The sequence below is a fragment of the Trichogramma pretiosum genome, unplaced genomic scaffold (genome assembly GCF_000599845.2).
Source record: "Trichogramma pretiosum strain Unisexual culture from Peru unplaced genomic scaffold, Tpre_2.0 scaffold22, whole genome shotgun sequence".
In the NCBI taxonomy this organism is placed as follows: domain Eukaryota; kingdom Metazoa; phylum Arthropoda; class Insecta; order Hymenoptera; family Trichogrammatidae; genus Trichogramma; species Trichogramma pretiosum.
The window spans coordinates 368,661-388,970 of NW_019640932.1; the positions used below are offsets into that span (position 1 = coordinate 368,661).

The following is a 20,310-nucleotide window of genomic DNA, read 5'->3' on the forward strand; positions in this document are numbered from 1 at the left end:
CGAATGTCATCGAATCATTAAAAATAGCAATTATAAGCAATCGATTGGCGCGTTCAAAGAAAACGATGCGACCGTGATTTTCGGTGAAGACTTGTCGGCGCACAGCATAAGGATGAAAGCGCCACAAACGAAAGATGATCAGCAGTTGTCCGGCAGCCGTGAGGACGTGTCGGAACGCATCCCCGAGGCCGCGAGGATAGAAGATATTTTCGAATGGATCGACGGAATACCGCTGTCAAAGGCAACGAAAAATCTCGCCAGGGACTTTTCCGATGCCGGTACGCAATCTGCTTCACGTATCGTTTTCGATAAAAGCCATGGTAAACTCAGCTTTGTGATTCTATTTGTTTGCAGTTCTCATGGCGGAAATCCTCAAGTTTTATTACCCGAATCTAGTGGCGAAACACAATTATGTACCTGGTAACAGCATACAGACGAAGCGCGACAACTGGAATACGCTAAATCGCAAGGTCTTGATGAAAATCGATATGCGTCTCAGTGCCGAGACCATCGAACACTTGGCCCACTCACAACCGGGCGTCATTGACAGGCTACTCGTCGACTTTCGTGAAAAGCAAATGGCCATTAACGCGAAAAATGTCGAGCAGCAAGCTTTGACAAGAGGCGATAATGTCGTGACCGCTGGTACACAATGAGTTTTAATCCAATCTTCACTTAAAATTAGAATTTCTTTGTGGAAAAAAGTCATTAGATGCGAATCGGCTAATTTCGATAACCAGCACTCTGTTTGAATATGATAGGTAAGTCGCCGCGTTCGGAGCATAGAGAGAGTATAGAGTTGGAGAAGGCAGACACATTAACTCCTCGGGCCACTCTGGCTAAGGCTGTTTCGCTTCAAGAGGAACCAGTTCGCCGACGGTGGTTTTTCGTAAGAATTGGTGCGGCTCTGTTGGGCGCGGTGCTAGCGATTCTTCGATTTTTGCTAGCAATTCTGTGCTTTTGGAGATGGTTCTCCAGTCGAGACGCGTGCGACGCGTGCCAACCCGTGAAAAAAGAAACTCGGACGATCCGTACCGAGGAAGGTACGTACAAAAAATGGGCAAAAAAAAAACAAAGGGGTAAATCAATCGTCGCTCATCTGCGCGTCTGTATTCTCAGAGCTCGAGCAAGATGAGCTAGCGAACCTGCGAGAATCCTACGAACAAGCTCGCAACGACCTCAACGTCAAGTCTGACGTCATCAAGACACTCTGTCACAAAATCGCATTCCTCGAGGGCACGATGAAGCTCAAAGACATGAAAATAGCTACGTTGACAAATCATCTGGACCACCAGCAACTGCAAGGAGTCTCCGTTATGATGGACTCTCCGGCGAGTGGTGCCAGGCATCCGAACATCTCGAACGCCGTGAACGCGGCCCTCAAAAAGAGGACGCGTATGCAACTCTAGTTAGCGCGAGAAAAATTTCGCTTCTAAATTCATCGTATGGTACTTATGCCAAGGCATCTCGAGTGCTTTGCATCGTCTTTTTGAATTATTTTACTTCATCGCTCAAAGCTATTATTAAATAAATTTATAAACAAGACATGCAGATTTTTTTTCTTATTACTGGCAATGAAAAATAACACAGTAAAAAGACTAATCGATGAAAAAAAAAACAGAAAAAAATCTTTTCTTTTTTTTCCATTCGCACACGCTCGAGCGAAAGTTGGCGACAATTATTTTGCTAGATCAGATACCAACGTTTATGAACGTTTGTAACGGGCATGCAAAATAAAAAAATAATCGCAAGGAAACGAACGCAAAAGACTCTACTCTACAGCAAAATGGTAATCAACGTCAACTGTTAGGGACGCGGAGTAATTACAGTCGATACCGTTGGGTCGTACATTTGTTTATAAACAGCTGAGATGACCAGCGAATATAAGCGCGTGCGAGCGCATAATACACATAGGCCTTCTCAAATAGGTGCAAACGCACAAGCATATACGAGCTGGTGGGGAGGCTCCGTTGCAGCAACAGCAGTGTACGTAGCAGTAGCCGCAGCGCACGGCGAATCAGCAGGTGTGTGCGCCGCGACAATCCAGTCCGAGAGTATCGCTCACGGAGGTGACTATATCTCTGCGCGTATCGTCCACGCAAGCAACGCACACACACACACACACACTGTGACATCGTTCGGTACAGGTAAGCCGGTAAGCTCTCAGTTCTTGGTTTTTTCATCTATCTATCATGGTCTCGTGTCCCATCGAGCATCTCTCATTGTTCAATGAAACACTCGCAACTCTCGGCATTAGAAGAAAATCCGCGAGACTCTGGCGCTCTTCGGTCCGGCTGTTGGAGCACAATTTCACTGGATCGCGTCGAACACGTATAACGATACGGTGCGTACAGGTATATCGTATACGTGTGTGCGAGAGGTCCTCGCTCGGCGAAAGGCCCCCGCAGAGCGAGCGCGGCGCAATTTCTTCGGTCCGCAGCACGAGCTGCGCGCGGCCCACGATAAACCGGTTAGTCATCCCGGCGAGTGTATACTGCCTATCGCGCATCGCTCGAAATCATTTCACATTCGCGCGTATTATAGAAAGTTTTGGAAAGCATATCGGGAGCCGTAGCCAGTGGCACTGCCGATCTCGTCTCGCTCACTCGGCCTCAGTTCGCGCTTCGTTCGTTTCGCTGCGAAAAACTCGCTCATCAGCATTCATAATATATCTCATCAGCTCGCGCCCATCATGATAGACCTAAGCTCCATCAGCTTGAATTTGAACGCCTGGACGATAGCAGCGATCTTCGGCCTGGCGATCGTCGTCATCGGGCTTGGCATCGTCGCGCTCCTGGTCCTGCTCAAAGTCTACGTGTACCTCAGCACCGGCGTCTGCAAGAGCAAGGCCAGCATGAAGGGCAAGACCTGCATCGTCACCGGCTGCACCTCCGGGATCGGCAAGGAGACGGCCAGGGACCTCGCCAAACGCGGCGCCAGGCTCATCATGGCCTGTCGCAACGTCGACGCAGCCAACCAAATCAAAGGTACGCTAGGAATATCTTTTTCATGTAACCGAATCAAGCCTGTCCTGTGGCCATTTCGCGCTGGACTTTGCGATGCGCGAGATGTGTCGGAGTTTTACATGCACTCGCTCATGCCGACACGGTGAAAGCTGCAATTTCTCAAATGAGCTCAGCAGCCTCATTATTCTCATTCCTACATATCGTCTTTAGAAAAGCGCGTCGAAAAGACTGGGCTCGAGGTATGTGCAGCAAGTTGCGTTCACTCGCAGACTTACTGCAGAGATGCTTATAGACTTGTATCGGAAGCAACGGCAACTCGATCGTGTATCCGCTCTAGATGAATAAAAAAGCACGCGATCGGTCAATCACCGCTGTCTCGTATACGAATGAAGTTGCTCTTCGATTTTCTCATAATTCGCGCTTCTTCCGACATAATTTTGCAAACGAAGCGAACGCGGAAAAAGTCGGAAAAATAATTTTTCGACACGTCCGTATGATACGCGCACATAGCTACAATGTATCTATTCTATGTATAATCAGGCCAATCGACGCGCAACGCCGAACGACGAGTCGTCGAGCTGTCAAGCTGTAATAATAGCGCCGCGACGACAGGCCATTGTGCAACCGATCGATTCCCAATTCAGTGGTAATCGCGATACAATTGCAAAACTCGCGTGCATATACAATTGCTATATATCTCTCTCTCCAATAGTCTCACGGTTTTAACGAAAGCATCGGTTCGCACTATATGAGCAGCAGCTTCGCGTCACAGTAGACACTCTGTAATCAATGGTGCCTCGTGATTTTGACAGAGGAACTGACCAAGGAGACCGGCAATGGACAAATCGTCGTGAGGAAGCTCGACCTGTCGTCGCTCGACTCGGTCCGGCAGTTCGCCAAGCAGATCAACCGCGAGGAGAGCCGTCTCGACGTGCTGGTCCACAACGCCGGCACCGCCGACACTTTCAGCAAGAAGGTCAGCGTCGACGGCATTGAAATGACCATGGCCACCAATCATTACGGGCCATTTTTGCTAACTCATCTGCTAATCGGTAAGGCATACGCACGATATATTATTATTACAACTGTGACTAACGACGCGCATTGGCTCGACCGCAGATTGCGCTATACGCCAGCCCGAATATCGCATGCAGTTCAAATCGACGGCGCTTATTATAAGAATTTTTTCTTTTGACTTTTTTTTCGTTTTCGACCGACGATCTAAATGACGCAGAGCCTTGGAGTTTGGTTTTTGTCCGAGCTACGCGCGCAAAAAATGTAGTCCAAAGTGCTGCTGCTGCTACTACTCGGACGAGATCCAATGTCAGCGGAAAATAGCTCATTTCGTGGGAATATCTTTCGTCGAACCAACTATTTTTCGCGTGACAATTATACACGTGTGCGCGGAAGCTTTGCTATACGTGTCGTCGTCCGTCGCGCATAATACGCACAGTCAAATTAATGATCAGCCTCGACTTAACAATCGTCACGTTCTCCGAAGATCTACTGAAACGCTCCGCCCCGAGTCGCATCGTCGTCGTGGCGTCCGAGCTCTATCGCATCGCCTCGCTCAACCTGGACAACGTGAACCCGACGACGAGCTTCCCGGCCTACCTCTACTACGTGTCCAAGTACGCCAACATCGTGTTCACCCTGGAGCTGGCGCGTCGTCTCGAGGGCACCGGTGTTACGGCCAACTGTCTGCATCCCGGCATGATCGACAGCGGCATCTGGCGCAATGTACCGGCGCCTCTGTCCTGGGGTCTGTGGCTCGTCATCAAGGCTTTCTTCAAGAGCCCGGAGCAAGGCGCCCAGACATCGATCCACGTGGCCGTGGCCGAGGAGCTTAAGACCATCAACGGCAAATATTTCCTCGACTGTCGGGTAAATTGCAAACGATATTTATTATCTGTCAAAGTAGAGTTATTGCTTATTTATTGTCTTTATGCTTTTCTAGGAAACGTCTCTGTCGTCGGGAGTCAAAGATCCTGCAAAGGGCAAAAAATTTTGGGAGCTCAGCGAAAATTTGGTTTCTCTGCAACCCAACGAGGCAAAGATCTAAATGAACCTCGAAACAGAAACACTTGCTGTTCGCATCCTCCGCGCACTCCGTCCGACATCTGCAAAATTGCAGTTATTACTAAACTAATCATTCCAGCTATCACTACTTAAGTCTCTTTTTTCCTACTGTAGGTCGGATAATATCATTTCTAATATTTACCAGGTGATTGACGACTATTTTTGTAACTATAATCCTCGGCCGTTCGAATGTCTTGTGCTTGTTGGTCCGTTAGCTAATAATCACTTAGTATTTTATGATTCGTTCGACTGTAATCACGGTTCTTGGCCACGATGCCTTTTTGTACTTTCAACACAATTTCATGGTTTTCCCTCTTTTTGTTACTGATGTTCTTATGTATCATTTACGTGCACGATTTATTTTGTTATGGAATTGACTCTGTGATAATTGTTACAAACAAGCGTGTAATACAAATATCTTTATCATTTTATAATAATTTGTATATAATATATAAAACTTACAAAAAAAGATTTATTTTTATTAATTTACTCTCTGATTTTTTTTAATGATATTTGAAAATGGTATGTATGATAAGTAAAATCGAAAGCTTCACGATTCATTCGAGTTTTAACGATCGATCAATTTCAAATTTTGTAAATATAATTTTGTGCAATCTAAGATGAATGTTATTTTACAAATCAGTTAACAAAGGCTCATCAGTTCATGAATTTACTGGAGTATGAAAAATTCATTATGTCAGATTATCCCTTCATTTATCATTCAATGACTTATTCAACAAAACATAGATAAACGCGATCATTTGAGCAGCTTTGCGCAACAAGCAATTCATCTTCAAGTTATCGAAAGCAGGAGGGACGAATATCCCGAACTCGTATACGCGAATCTGCGCTCTCGGGTTATCATTGAGAGCGCGACGCACATTGCAACTTCGAGTCTCGGCGTCTCGTAATCAATGCACTAGCTAAAGCGTTTGGGCTTTGACTTACCAAGTGCAGAATCTCATTTTATTCGTTGTCTTTGTTCCGTTAAATAATATCAACTTTTATGACATGGATATTCATTAGTGCATCAATAATACGAAGAAAACTATTTGCCAGACGTCGTCGTAGAATTTTCATTTTCGACTTGGGGCGTAAAATATATAACGTGGCATAATAATCCAATATAATATTTTAAAAAATTGATAGTTATAATATTTATCAATCAAAATTAATTCTTCAATTGTTTCAATAAACTAATAAATAAAAATACCTATACAGTACCTTCTGTTCCTGCGCGATTCCAAATATTTAAAAAATTATTTTGTGAAAAGCCGAGTATAAAAAGGAACTTACAAATAACTAAAACCTGTATTATCAGAAATGGTAAAAATAAATTGGTCAGTAACCACAGATGGCTATTTTATAAAAAATTGGTTCAAAATTGAAAAATTTTATAAATAATTGTAACAATACTGACCATGACTTTTTTAATATGAAAAAATACCATGTATTCAATTACATATATTTTCAGAAAAATGAATAGTATTCATTTTTTTGTTTTTAAAAGATACGTTTTTATTAATGCAGCCACTATATAAAATTTGACGCACTCTCAGCAGTTGCTGTAACAAATGTTTTTTGAAATAAAAAGGAGTAGATTTCAAGTAATTTAAGCTCAGCGTTTGAAAGTTCTTAAATTAATAAATCAATAATAGAAACGTTCTCAAAGCAGAAACCAAATTATCGAATACTTATGGGCTTAAGCGCGTCAATCAGAATCTTAAGTGACGACGATAAAATCGCCAGCCAAACAATATGGGTACCTATACAAAGGTGTCAAGTGCCAATGGAGCGATCGAAGAAGGAATGGTGCAGCTGCTGTAACGAAATAAGATCTCATATAATACGAGTATTTCTATTAAGGTGAGATTTACTCAAATCGACGATTTTTGGACGGCTTGTCTCGAATTTTAGCATTGTGCGAACAGATCGGCTCATCCCTCGCCATGCGTACATACGTGGGCCGGCCTGAACGATTCCGGATCCGATCCGCCCACGCGCTGCCCACGATGACAATCTCGTGGCTCTACGCTCTCTTTCTCGCTCACTTGGTTCGTTCTATCCCTTCCCCAAAAAGCTCGCGAGGGGGCTCGAAGAGCAGAAGTCTCGAGTGGCGCCAATGACGGCACGCATTCGCGCACGAGAGCCGCTATCGAAAGTCAAAAGCTCGAAAGGTTCAGTCGAAGAGGCGCGCTCGTACCGCGAGCTCGTGCATCATGCGACGACGACTCGATCCTATCGAGTGCGTAACGAGTCGCGAGCTCAATTGCTAGCCGGTACCGATAATACCGATTTATTGTTCGCGACGCAACTGCCGTGAGATTAACGACGGGAGAAAAAAGTGTGGGTGGGTGTGTGCAGTGCAGCTGTTTCGCGATGACGATATGAGCCCAATGATGATTAGGAACTATATCACGATCCTGTTGCTGCTATGGCTTCGAGTTGGCTCGGCCTCGGCCCAAGGTAAGTTCCATATCTATACATGCCAGGCTCTTAATCAGATTACTCGCTACCTCGGTAGCACGAGCTTCGGGACTGCGGAAGACGAATACGCGTGCCTTTAAACAACGAACGTTGATCATTATTTACTCGGTGTCTCTTCGGATGATCGATAACCACGGATGATTGAACGAAATAGCAAAATCACATGCGTTGCCCGTATTATATGTATTTAAAGTTCGCAGAAGCGTGGACTCGAGAGCGAAGCGCTACCAGTCCCAAATTGACAGCTGTCCAAACGCCGCGCGAATAAAAAGTTTGCGCGCTTTCTGCTGCAGATCGTCAAAATATCAGAGAAAGACTCGAGCGTTTGAACTTGAGAAATTTTGCATGGAAAAGACGCGTTCATTAATCAAGATTCCGAGGCGAGACGCGATCTAATTTTGACATCGACCGGCTGCTGCTGTTGCCCCACGAAAAAACGATGAAAGAAACGAACGAAGAAAAAGAAAAGAAAAAAAAGAAGAAGACCATTAGGCAGTCGCGCAGAGAAACAGAGAAGCTGTGCGGCATATATACACACCGCAGCGTTCCATGCACAAGCTCGTTTTCACACCCTCTGTGCGTATATACTTGTCGCGAGAGTCGCCAAGGCAAAAATATATTACGAGCTCCGCCACACTAGACGCGCGGCACGAGGGACGGATTCATTGCACTTGTGGCTTTCTCCGTCGTTCAAGTTTTTGCGAGCTTACTCCGATGCCGCAGCCGAATTTCTTTTCGCCTCGTTGTTTTCTCGCAGCAGTCACGAGGCCCGTACTCGGAGGGCTGCGGTGTTCGGGAACGAAGCGATCCCGATGTTGCTATCGTTCGGCATGCAAAGTGCATTCGATGACTCGGTTGACAAAAGTAAAAGAGGAAGACAGAGAGGCGAGAAAAAAATGATGCAGCCACTCCAAGTCAAGCGTCACTGCACGTATGCCATACATCCTACTCTTCTTGTCGCTCGTTAATTCCCCATTCTCATTCTCTTCACATGTCTTATCTGGCTAGGATCTTTCTCCTCGCTTCTCTCGCGATTCTCTCTCGCTCGCTCTCTCGACGTTTATAGCCGTCGTCGTCGAGTCACGTGACAACAGCAGCAGCAGCAAAAGCAGTAGTAGTAGCAGCAACGCGACATGTACGCATCGGGGACAGTATATATGCGCCACAATTTGCGATAGTTTATTTCCGCCACATGGTGCCTGTGTGCGTAGCGTACGCATATACACGCGATATATAAAACTGCCTCTCCGGCAGATCCACTGGCTCATATTGTGCGTGTGTATGTGACTATATCTGCTCTTTCGCGCTCGGCATGGCTATATATTTCTGCACTTTGTATACATACGGCATATTATTTCTCGGCCGGGCGCGTCTTCATATACGCGCGCCTCGGCTCGTTATCCCTTTTTATTATTGTTACAGCCTCCCGAGCGACGACGTTGTTGATCTCTCTCTCTCTCTCTTTTTCTCGACGACTCTGTTTCTATTCACAAGCGCGACTTTGATCGTCTTCAATTTTTTCAAGCGCATCTATATGTTCACTTTCTCACGATCTGCCGATCCGTAATACGGCTGTACTCGATATTTTCCTCGTGCAAATGTATCTGAGATCGGTCCCCAATGGATGCATTCGTAGTGCGTACGAGATGAAGAGTTTCGGGCCTCGGTGTGCAACGAAAGTCACAAAAAAACACGCATACTCATTATGCACGGAGAGACAAAAAACCGGATATCCGGAATCATTAATCTAGTGCTTTTTCCGGCCTCTCGGCCCGCAAGCGCTAAAAGTCGCAGCGTATACTTTTGCTCGTAAATGAATTGATATTGACTAATTTGTCGTTGATTACTTCGCACTCTCGATAAAAAGCTCTCCGGAAATTTACTTCAATCGCGTGGAGCCTATGTGAAAAAATTAATTAACACAGTGAAGCATTTTCTTCTCGATCCGTTAATTACAAATGATTCTGAAAACTTGTCAATAGTATCTCTTTAAATTAAATGATTGTACTTTAAAAGACGAGGTTCAACAAGGATCTCAAAATCCTCGAGTTGACAACGCGCGCAGTCTCCTGTTTTCTCTCTGTGTCTCTTTCTCTTACTCACTCTCCCTCGCTTCACATGGCTCGGTCGATCGCCACCGAGAGTCTTCCTCTCGCGCATTGGACAATTTACGAGCCTACCTTTCGTGTATACAGTCCGGATAAAATTTACAGCGTCTGACATTGGTCTGCAGCTCGCTCACACTTGAATGTATACGGGGATTGGCATCATGCTGCTTAGCATGGATATACATGCTACAAACACGTACACGCGCTCGCACAGGCCACCCGCCACCCGTATAATAAACACGACGTTCCGTACTTGAGCTCTCTCTCTCTCTCGCCCAGCGTGAAATGTACAAACGAGAGGTATATTTTACCAGGAGTTTCGTTATGGATGCTTCTTCCTTATTGAATTGCAACGATTTTTTATGTTGCAAGCTCGACTCTCGAACCCGAAAAAACCATCATACAACAGCCTGTAAAACCAATAATTGTAAAGTCGAGAGGTCTTTAGCGCTATTTTATTATTTCAGATTTAGAGATAGAACGATTCGATGCATTTTCAAACTCGAGTACACGAGCACTTAGCAGTCTTACTTACAAGACGGAGCTGAGGTCGCGGGTCTTGGTCGCCGGCGATGGAAAAAAGCCCGAATAAACTGCGAAGCGCATTTCCGCCGTCGTTGACACACGCGCCTCGAGCAGCTATATTTAAAAAAAGCCTCGGACGGCTCGAGTCTCGCTCCTTTCGAGCGACCTCGCTATATACAAGTATAATATAATGTATGCACTTAGCGTCGTCTCCACTTGGGGCGTCTTATAGCTGCAGATCGGCGTGAACCGAAAATAGATGCCATGTATGCGTACGCGCGAAATATTCGAACGGCTCGTTTGGAAGTGACGCCTCCGATTTGGCCCTTGTGTGTGCAGCTAGACCAAACGAAAGCCTGCGGGTTGTGACCTCTCACATATATGTATATTGAAATTTGCGACACCGAGTCGGGCTTTCCCACACAAATGCGAGTGTTTACTGATCGACGCCGTTGTCGCGAAACAAAAACGTTTGCGCACTATCGGTATTATAACGCATACGAAGCCACAAGTGCTGCGTATTTTTGTGACATATAATACAGCAGCAGCAGTAGTAGCAGCAGTGGGCTTTCTAAAAGACTCGAGTCAGTCCGACGCTGCGTCGTCGGATGCTCAATTTGCCTCTAATTGCTCCTCATTGACTCAAATTGAGAATTGCCTTTCTTGCTCGCGGCGTCGATCGGCTGTCCCGAGCTCGCTTCGAATATCTGACTCTTTCATCTCTTAGTTGCCACTACATTTATATCATGGAATATCTATCGCTTACTCGCATACGAGCTGCCTAATTTTAATATTGTTCATTTGTTCTGTTGCAGAGATGCGCTGCTGCTTGATAGCTCAGGAGCCATGTCGCAGCGTCTGCTCCAAGGTACAGTATATAGGTCCATCAAAGCGGTGTAAACCTACTATGACATCTCGAAAACTCTTCCAAGTGCTTTCTGTTTTTTTATCATAAAAAAATATTAACTTTGTACATTAGGAATCGTTGCACCGCGGAAAGCATCAAACGCTGAGAGCAAAAAAATCATTTAGAAAATAGCGAAGCATCCTCGCCGTTGTCCCTGAACCGCAAAAAAGACGACTCTATTTTCGCGGCTTTTGATGAGACGCTAGACTCAAAGGCTTAAGATCTTTAATTGTCGGGCTTTGATAATCGTAGCGAGGCCGAGAACGATCGTCGCTCTCCTGCAAGCGCACGAAATGCGGGACAAAGCTGTTTTTCTGAAAGGCTGCACGCATATATCTATGTATAAATAAACATGAGGCGGGCTCGCTCGCATTTAAAATAATACAAATATGGTAGCTGCATAGAGGCGCTCGATGGCCGAGTCTCGCTCGAGCCTTTGATGTTCGCCGAGTACAGAGAGACCGAGAGTTGCAACGAGCTCTCACGCGACCAACCGGTAAGCTCTTTGCACTTACTCTTTGGCCACCGAGGCCCTTCGCACATGAAAGCCAAGCGTAATATACGTAAATCTTTTCTTTAGACTGACAAATTGTCGGAAGAGACGCTGCCAAGCTTTCTCTATCTTTCTTTCTCTCTCTGGCACTTTCTCTCGGACAGACTAAAAGCTGCATTTTTATTCATATGCATGCTAAATATGTAACTTTTGTTAGTTTTTTATTTGCCTCGACAAACGACTGATGCTGAAGCTTTGAAATTCTACGACGCTATGCAGAGACGGCAACTGGCGCGTTTCGAATCGTCAATGAGGCGCTCGTCCTTCGAGAGTCGCGTGAATCGAGCCCGGGACATTGGCATGCAACGATGAGCAGCTCGTGCACACTTGCCTCTTGTATTTTGCTTTCAAGATGCACACCACCGAATAGGCGCACCTTCTTGAATAACTTATTTTTCACGATTCTCGTTCGCGCAAACAACGTGCTCAATTCTAACGATTTCGTGGAAATTGACGCGTTTGAATAATAACGACTCAATCGCCAGAATTGATTCAATCCTCGCGGATGTGACGAGTCATCTTTGCATAAAATCACTTTATTTCGACAGATATCACTGGCTTCCCTGGCGGACGACTCTCTGGCTAGGGAGAACGCAACGAGGACATTTTCACAAGTTTGCTCTCTTGATTTGGTAAGTTGATATTGAAAAATAAAAATTGTCATTCGAAATATTGTCCTCGTTCCTTCTGATCGCTCATTGAGATACTTTGCTCATATACGAAACTCCATGCAATCCGAGTGCTTCAAATATTTTCATGCTATCTCAAAGTATCTATCTATCCCACTAAAGCATAGTATTTGACTCGTTTTGTATACATATTTTAAATCGTTTTTACTTATTTCAGGTGGAGTTTTGGAATTGCGTCAACTCAACTTTAAGAGGTAAAAGTGTTTGCTATTTTTAGCCATTCTTATTATTAATTATGTCGTATACATTTTATAAATTTAATTATTAATAGTTTATAAAATAGTTACAAAACTTATTATTACGAGTCATTTTCATCCACGGACATGCATTTACAAGACAACCTTCATTTTAAGTAAAAATCAAGCGGAAATTAAAATAAAATACAACAGATAACCGTAGCCATTCATTCGATATGTATTATATGCCGGGAAATCAGCTGTTGGTGTCAATGAAAAGCATCTCTTAGCCTTATAAATAGAATACTTTTAAATGTATCAAATCAAAATCTTTTAATTTCCGATAAAAATACCACATCGTACGGGAACTCGCAGGGGCTCGTGTAAAATTTATAACTCCCATATAGGCGATTTGCTTCACGCTGGGCCAATTCGACTCGGCATCGGGGACGCATTTTTTTACTTCATTCCATTTGATTTGTTTTCTCTCTTTGGACGGACGAGCGACACGCGATCTCGTGCTACATGGCAGAAGCGCGTGGTCGAATCGCAGCAAGCAATGTCTCTCGGTCTCGCAAGTGGCAAAAAAAGGCGCGTGGGCGCAGCGCGACACATGCAGATACAGATACGTCGAGGGAGCGAGGGACTCGGAGAAGCACGCGGAGAGACTTTGGAGAGATCGAGACGGAGCGCGCGCGCCCGATACGGCCCAAGTAGACTCGCTCGCTCGCAGCGTGTCGAGATCCGTCGTACTCTATAGAGACGTCACGCGGCGCTGCCTCGATGCACTTTACATATTACCATTAATCATTGAATCGTATCCAGGACTTGTAAAGCTGCAACGAATGGACACTTGATTCCAAATTCGAGTGCGTCCAAGTACCTATACTACATATCTTAAGTGGAGAGTGGGTCACCGTGCGATCCTCGAAAAAATAAAATAAATAAATAACAGTGCTTGTCAATCGCCGATTGTAATATTGCAGAGGCACGAGAGCAGGAAAATTGGTCGGGTCGAGCATGCTGTCGCGAGGCGCGCAGTCAGCTCTGCCGGGCCAGCTGCGCCCGGGTCGGCAGCAGACGCGAGCTCGGCGGCTCGTGTCGTTGGAGCGACGAAGCACGGCTCGCCGAGTGCCTGGACCGACGCGACGAGGCCGAGCAGTGCTGCGCCAGCGTCCAGGACGCCTCGTGTCGCGCCACTTGCCGGGATCTGCTGTCCAAGTCGAGTAAGCGCAGCCAGGCGCTCAAGGCTTACAACGTCAAGGGCTGCTTCCACCAGGTTCCGAGCTGCATGAAGCCTGCCCTGGATCAGGACAAATCGCCCGAAGACCCAAAAACATGTGAGTTTTATCGAGCCTATCGGGTTCGTTTTTGTCCAGCAGGCCTGACTCCATTCCATCGTTCCGTTGGCAGATATGCACTGCTGCGAGCAAGCGACCAGGCCAGGCTGCATGGACGTGTGTCGGCGCTCGCTGCACGGGATCTCGTCGATTCAGGAGGTGCTCGACGCCCTGGAGGAGCGTTGCGGCCCTGTGCTGCCGCACAGCCCTTTCTGGAGCTGCTTCCTCAAGTCGTCTCCGAACAAGCCGCAGAAGTTGCCGTTGAACGCGGCCAAGCTGGCCTGCTGCTCGAAAGCCTCGCGAGCCCACTGTCAGAGCCTCTGCCGCAGGGCCTTCCACTCGGACTGGTCGGCCTGGCAGCAGCTCGATGCGACCTGTCTGGCCTCGAACCTCGAGGGCGAGCTCAGACGCTGCCTGGACGACACCGAGGACGCCTGCGAGATCGGCTGCTCCGGCTTGTCGTTTTGCTCGAGCTTCAACGACCGGCCAACAACACTGTTCAGGTGTGCAACGCGTAAACGTGAAAATCTATAATATGTGCACGAATGAAGGGAGAAAAAAATGTATCGTTGCAGAACGTGTAACGCCGCAGCCGACGAGTCAGCCCGATGGGAGGCCGACCTGTGGATGCAGGGCGGCATCATAAGCGGCCTCGGGGTGCCGGTGAGGGCGGCCTCCTCCTGCCCGGAAGAGACGCTGCGCGCGGCCGCCTGCCTCCTGCAGCTGAGACCCTGCGAGTCGCGCTCGCACGAGACCCGACTCTGCCGCGAGGACTGCCTCGAGCTGCTGACCAGATGCGTCGACTGGTCGGCCGTGAAGGGCCACAACGCGGCCACTCTCTGCGCCAAGCTCTCGCCCCTGAAAGCCGACATGGCCTGCGTCTCGATCAGGCCCTTCCTCGAGGACCCGAGGGAGCAGAACGAGCTGCTGGTGCCACCGCCCACCAAGATCGAGGAGGACATCAACGTGCCTTGCAGGAGCAATCCTTGCCCGCAGGGCCAGATCTGCTCGGTGCATCCGGAGGACAGGCGGCCTTTCCGTTGTACAGCAGGTAATTGTCGATACGCAACCGTATACCGATCCTTACAAATGACGCCGTTATTATGATGTTTCGTGCGTGCAGGCTGCAGTCTCGGCGAGATGTCGAAGCAGCTGGTGGCGGCCGGCAGCTGGGTGCAAATCCCGCGCTACGAACATCCGAGCTGCTATCGGCTCTGCCACTGCTCGACGACGGGCAAGCTGGAGAGATGCCGCGATCTCGCCTGTTCCACGTCTGGCTTGGCTTCGGTCCAGGCCTCGAGCGTGGCTTCGGGGGGCGGCAGCAGCTGCTGGGTGCAGGGCAGCTTCGTGGCGCATCGCTCGACCTTCTACCTCGACTGCAAGCCCTGCCACTGCCTCGAGGGCGAGGTCACCTGCTCGCGCAAGGGCTGCAGCGAGCTGAGGATGCACCAGCCCAAGCTCCCCTGCGACTGTCCGAATCACTACGTGCCGGTGTGCGGCCGACTCGGACTCACCTACTCGTCGGCCTGCCTGGCCAAGTGCTCGGGTCTGCTGGCCAACGAGGTCGAGTACAACAGCTGCTCGGCCCGAGAGCCCTGCGCGGCCAATCCCTGCCGAGCCGGCGAGATCTGCCTGAGGCGGCCGCGGGTCTGCCTGGCGCCCATTCACAAGCCCTGCGACCAGTTCGAGTGCGTGCCCAGCCTCAAGATGTGCGAGCAGCGCCTGGCTCTCGACGATCGTTTCTCCAAAGGTATGGCCGCTTGAATCTCGATTGAGATCTCGATTGAGATCGTCGAGGATAAATCCACTCACGCGCGCTCTCGCGAACAGGCCCCGTCTGCGACACGGACCACCGCCAACACTCGTCTCTGTGCTCTCTGCTGCGCTCCGGCGCCAAGCTCGGCTACCGGGGTCCCTGCCTGCGCGGCTGCAGTCTACGCGGACCCGTCTGCGGCGTCAACGGCGAGACGTACGCGAGCGAGTGCGCCGCTTGGGCCGAGCGGGTCGCCCTCGACTACCCGGGAGCCTGTGTGGCCGTCGGCCTCGTCTCGGACCTACCGGCCCCGAGGTGCGGCAGTGCCGTCGCCTGTCCGCCCCTGGCGCGCCAACGCTGCGTCGGTGTCACTCCACCCGGCGCCTGCTGTCCCGTCTGTGCCGGGGCCGCGCGGCTCTTCTACTCCAAGAAACAGGTACGCGGGGATCCAAGGCCCCGAGTCTTGTCGCTCCGACTCTGATTAATTTCATCTTTGCTTGCAGTTGGACCGCATCTATTACGAGCTGACGGACGAGTCGGACAAGCGGGTTGTGACGCTCGAGGCGATGATCGACGGACTGTCGCGGCAACTGGGGGTCGCCGAGTGCTCGCTGCGCGCCTCCATCACCCCCGAGGGCGACATCTTCCTCGTGAACCAGGCCGTGTCCAAGAGTCCGTCGGAGCTGCAGCTGTCGGCCTGCGTCGTCGAGATCGAGAAGCTCGTGAGCCGCGTGGCCGAGCGCAGTCCCCGAATCGTGCTCGAGGTGCCGCTCAGTGCACTCACTCGCGCCGAGGTGGCTCACTCGAGGATCGTCTCGGCTGCCAATTCTGCCGAGGCTGCTGACAGCTCGCGATCGGTCAAGATGCTCTGTGCGGCCATCGTCGCCTTTAGACTCGCGATATTTCGGCTTGCGTAAATCGGCTCGATGGAAATAATTGACCAATCAATTGCATTGAAAATTTATGCAAATCGCTGAAGAATGTCAACTTGATTTTTTATCATAACTTAGTCAAATTTCGCGTTCGATTCAGTGCCTTATATACCGACATTTTTTTTACAAAATAAGCATTAAAAGTAAACCAAAGAAGCAATATTTATGATATGGTACATTAGTTTTAAATGAATATTCGTATATTATTTTTCGTGGCATTTTATTCATTAGAGCATATTGTTTTTCCATTTAAATATTTGATTATTGTACATTTACACGATGTGAAAATTACTGTAAATATGTTTTTAACTTTAATGACTGCGCAACATGTGTTTGTATCTTTGTAAATAACTTTTAAAAGAAAAAAGACCCAAGTATATGTACCAAAATAGACGTTCATTATCGTCTAAAAAATACCAAATAAAAGTGTGATTGAATTTTCATAATGATTCGATTAAAGTCTATATCGAAATTACCTAAAATGCAGCATTTTAATAAAAAAATAATTTTTAAATTTCGTTCTACATCTTCCTCAAAAAAATTCTGTGATGAATTGTCGAATCAGGCATCAATGGATAATTTTGTTCCCATACTTTTAACTAAGATAGATATTATAGTAAAAAAGAACTGAGCTTTAGAGCAGAATCCAACGTCTATGATCGTATTAAGCTGTATCTTTGTTCACAATTGTTTCCTCATTACGCCACCGCTGTGAAGAGCTGTATTTTTAGGTAAGAAACAAATGAACAATTCATAACACTTCCATTTTTTCAAATGTTTTCAGAACTTCGCATTAATCTTTGTCTTGCTCTGGAGTGAGCTAGTAGGCCTCAATCAAAAAAATCGTAAGACCAAAATTTATTAAAATTTCACAAGGAATTAGAAAAAAGAATTTTAAAATTTTTTTAACAGAACCTCCGGGTTCCAGGAAATTTTTTTCATTAAAAATAGCGTTTTTCGGCTTTAGATGCGATCACCTTCAATTAAAAAATCTGAACAAATTTGAGATTATGAATTTTGGTGAAAAAAATAAGAAAAAATGTTTTCCAGATTTTTTGAGGCTCCGCATCGTCCTTAAAAAAATTATTTTTGTTAAAAAACAAAGCAGGTCTTCAGCGGCATGAGTGAAAAATTCTGAAAAAATTCAAGAAATCGTTCTTTAGTGTCAAAATTAAATTTGTGGACCTCGTCCGCAGGTTTATTTAAAAAATTCTGAATTGGCCCATGTATAATATTCTGTGGTGGAAAGGGCTAACGAGATAACTCCATTTTTCGTGTTTTCGAGAAAAACGCGTTTTAAGTTGCGCACGAGGGCCTAGCTAGACGCGGACGACTAAAAATCCGTACCTATGACATTTTTACCTATTATGAGGCATCTTTTGAACTATGTACTTGTGAAATTGAAAGACGCATTATAGTGATGATACGGAGCAAAAAATATGGACTTATCTCGTCAGCCCTTTCCCCGCTTAGCAGATAAGTCCACTTTTAGCGGTCACACTTTTTTCAATATCGATAATTTCGCTTAGTTTGTAATCAAAACCTCATGTAATGATTTTTCATTGATAAAATAGCTCATTTAACGTTATACTGGTGTCGGATCTCAAATCTTGCAACGAAAAAAGGCCACACTGAAAATCGCGAAAATAGCCCCTCGTGTATCAAATGTACCAATCGTATAGTGAAATTCACAACATTCGAAGAGTGTGAGGGCCATTTGTATGTTGGAATATCATTTTCTTCCATTTTCAAATCAATGTAGACTCTTAATCGCATTTTGGAACTCGAAAAGGTGGACTTATCTCGTTAGGCACTGTGCTATATTGAACGATAGGTGCTATTTTCAGCTTTTGTGACACTTGTACCTTAAAGTAGACATAACATATAGGTAATTCACGTCATAAACTCGATTTCGAAAAAAGTGGAGTTATCTCGTTAGCCCTTTCCACCACAGATATGGAAGATAGAAGATTCGAGCGTCTAGATTTTGAATTGCGCGCTTTCGGTGGATGCCACTTTTGTCCACAAAAATTTGGGATCGCTGCGAGCTCGCTATGGTCAGACAGACACTACGACCAGCTCATGACCAGTTCTGAGCTCATGACTCATGTGCGTGGCAAGGCTGAGCGACACTCAGTTTCTCAATTGTAACCGCTGAGCAAGCAACGAAGTCACTCATCAATCGTGTTTGTGTGTTCACTTTAAAAATATCAAATAATATTTTCTACTAACCTGTTACTAGTTAACTTACAATTAAATTGGCAGCAAATTAGCCGCGATAAGCTCCGGGACGCTCATTGTGTACGCGGCTCACATAAATAAACCGTGTGATATAATAATCGTTTAGTCAAAATCCAAATTATCCAATCATACCCTTAAGAATTGATGCTGGTCCAACAAATAAAGTGCCTACTATGTCAAAACCAAAGTGGCATGCCCCTTGGAAACTATAAACAGTCGTATGTGGTCATTCAGGTGGGGTAAACTGCTGTGCTGTTGAGCCAAATAACCAGTGGTTTGCAACAGGTTCCTCAGATCGCCGCATTAGAGTATGGGACTTGGCCAGCAGACAGTTAAAAATATCCCTTACAGGCCATAAAAGTAGTGTAAAAGGAATTGCCATTTCTCCAAGACATCCATACTTATTTTGTATATGTTATTTTCACCTTCCATTGTGTATTAAATAATTTCTAATGGCTATGAAGGTGGCACCCAAACTTCAACGTTCCTGCCAATGAAACGCGTCAATGAAACACAAACACGAATATTAACAAAAAACGTAAAAGTTTATTAAAAATTGTCGCTAACGTTTCGCTGAGTTTATCAGCCTCCTCAGACATACTTATTTTCGTGTTCCAACGACAACGAAGTCAAGTGCTGGGATTTAGAGTACAATAAAATTATCAGACATTATCACGGACACTTGTCTGCGGTGTATTCTCTGGCGCTACATCCTACCATAGACCTCATGGTAACAGCTGGTAGAGATTGTACGGCAAGAGTATGGGATATGAGAACCAACGTAAATACTCATATTATCACAGGACACACCAAAGCAATTGCCAGTGTTCTATGTCAAGCCACTGATCCACAAATTATTACTGGCAGTCATGATAGTACAATCAGGCTTTATGATTTAACGGCTGGAAGATCAACAGCCACTCTTAAAAATCATAAAAAGGGCGTCAGAGCTTTGACATCCCATCCAGCTTTAAACACATTTGTTTCTGGATCTTCAGACACTATTAAACAGTGGAAAAGTGTCAATGGACAGTTTATTCAGAATTTATTTGGGCACAAAGCAATTGGAACCAATGAAGATGGTGTTTTGGTCTCTGGAGCAGATAATGGAAGTATGCATTTATGGGATTGGAGAACAGGGTATAATTTCCAGCGATTGCAGGTTCCAGCCCATCCTGGCTCAATGAGCTCCGAAGCTGCTATATACAGCGTTACGTTTGATCATTCTAGATCAAAATTGATAACGACACAGGCAGACAAAACTATTAAAATTTATGAAGAAGTTGATACAACATCAGAACCGAATCATCCAATTGACTTTAAACCTGAAATCATGAAGAGACAAAAGTATGAATAATCATGTACTCTTGAATGTACAATATGTAAATACAAATATAGAAGTAATTAAATTACATAAGAAAAAATATTTAATATTTTTACAAAAATTAACTGGCGGTAAATTGTTCATTCCTATTCCCTGAATGCTTCACATATATTCAATTTTAGCAATTGAAATAAAGCATTCTTCAAATGGGGTACTCTCAGTAATAACTT

At 46.0% G+C, this 20,310-nt stretch overlaps 3 protein-coding genes and 1 pseudogene across 8 annotated transcripts; all 4 read left to right on the forward strand.

The window, feature by feature from the left end:
• The first annotated feature begins 112 nt into the window (after positions 1 to 112).
• Positions 113 to 1,409, forward strand: LOC106648729. The gene is made up of 4 exons (XM_014365808.1): positions 113 to 278; positions 355 to 645; positions 762 to 1,043; positions 1,120 to 1,409. Exons 1-4 carry the CDS (start codon positions 113 to 115, stop codon positions 1,407 to 1,409), a joined length of 1,029 nt encoding a protein of 342 aa, XP_014221294.1.
• Positions 1,410 to 2,008: 599 nt separating this feature from the next.
• LOC106648993 (retinol dehydrogenase 14) lies at positions 2,009 to 5,470 on the forward strand. Of its 6 annotated transcripts, none has more exons than XM_014366246.2 (5): positions 2,009 to 2,147; positions 2,742 to 2,987; positions 3,779 to 4,018; positions 4,468 to 4,850; positions 4,924 to 5,028. In XM_014366246.2, the coding sequence occupies exons 2-5, from the start codon at positions 2,855 to 2,857 to the stop codon at positions 5,026 to 5,028; spliced, it is 861 nt and encodes a 286-aa protein (XP_014221732.1). In that variant the 5' UTR covers positions 2,009 to 2,147; positions 2,742 to 2,854. The 6 variants fall into 6 exon arrangements, with proteins under 6 accessions (XP_014221732.1, XP_014221733.1, XP_023313486.1 ...); XM_014366247.2 differs by having other exon boundaries at positions 2,745 to 2,987; XM_023457718.1 differs by having other exon boundaries at positions 2,067 to 2,155; positions 2,700 to 2,987; positions 4,924 to 5,470.
• A 1,776-nt stretch (positions 5,471 to 7,246) lies between these two features.
• LOC106648859 (reversion-inducing cysteine-rich protein with Kazal motifs) lies at positions 7,247 to 16,951 on the forward strand. The gene is made up of 10 exons (XM_023457726.1): positions 7,247 to 7,511; positions 10,981 to 11,033; positions 12,174 to 12,257; positions 12,472 to 12,508; positions 13,477 to 13,830; positions 13,904 to 14,333; positions 14,406 to 14,881; positions 14,954 to 15,580; positions 15,661 to 16,019; positions 16,087 to 16,951. Exons 1-10 carry the CDS (start codon positions 7,433 to 7,435, stop codon positions 16,498 to 16,500), a joined length of 2,913 nt encoding a protein of 970 aa, XP_023313494.1. The 5' UTR covers positions 7,247 to 7,432; the 3' UTR covers positions 16,501 to 16,951.
• A 1,520-nt stretch (positions 16,952 to 18,471) lies between these two features.
• Positions 18,472 to 20,113, forward strand: LOC106648730 (annotated as a pseudogene).
• The last annotated feature ends 197 nt before the right edge of the window (positions 20,114 to 20,310 follow it).

Excerpts from the sequence above, each read along its gene's own strand:
- LOC106648729 (XM_014365808.1), top strand. The coding sequence starts at position 113 with ATGAAAGCGCCACAAACGAAAGATGATCAGCAGTTGTCCGGCAGCCGT. Across the intron at positions 279-354 it reads CAGGGACTTTTCCGATGCCG|TTCTCATGGCGGAAATCCTC; the intron begins GTACGCAATCTG and ends ATTTGTTTGCAG. Across the intron at positions 646-761 it reads CGATAATGTCGTGACCGCTG|GTAAGTCGCCGCGTTCGGAG; the intron begins GTACACAATGAG and ends TGAATATGATAG.
- LOC106648993 (XM_014366249.2), top strand. The coding sequence starts at position 2,693 with ATGATAGACCTAAGCTCCATCAGCTTGAATTTGAACGCCTGGACGATA. Across the intron at positions 2,988-3,778 it reads CGCAGCCAACCAAATCAAAG|AGGAACTGACCAAGGAGACC; the intron begins GTACGCTAGGAA and ends TGATTTTGACAG. Across the intron at positions 4,019-4,467 it reads GCTAACTCATCTGCTAATCG|ATCTACTGAAACGCTCCGCC; the intron begins GTAAGGCATACG and ends CGTTCTCCGAAG.
- LOC106648859 (XM_023457726.1), top strand. The coding sequence starts at position 7,433 with ATGAGCCCAATGATGATTAGGAACTATATCACGATCCTGTTGCTGCTA. Across the intron at positions 12,509-13,476 it reads CGTCAACTCAACTTTAAGAG|AGGCACGAGAGCAGGAAAAT; the intron begins GTAAAAGTGTTT and ends GTAATATTGCAG. Across the intron at positions 15,581-15,660 it reads CGACGATCGTTTCTCCAAAG|GCCCCGTCTGCGACACGGAC; the intron begins GTATGGCCGCTT and ends TCTCGCGAACAG.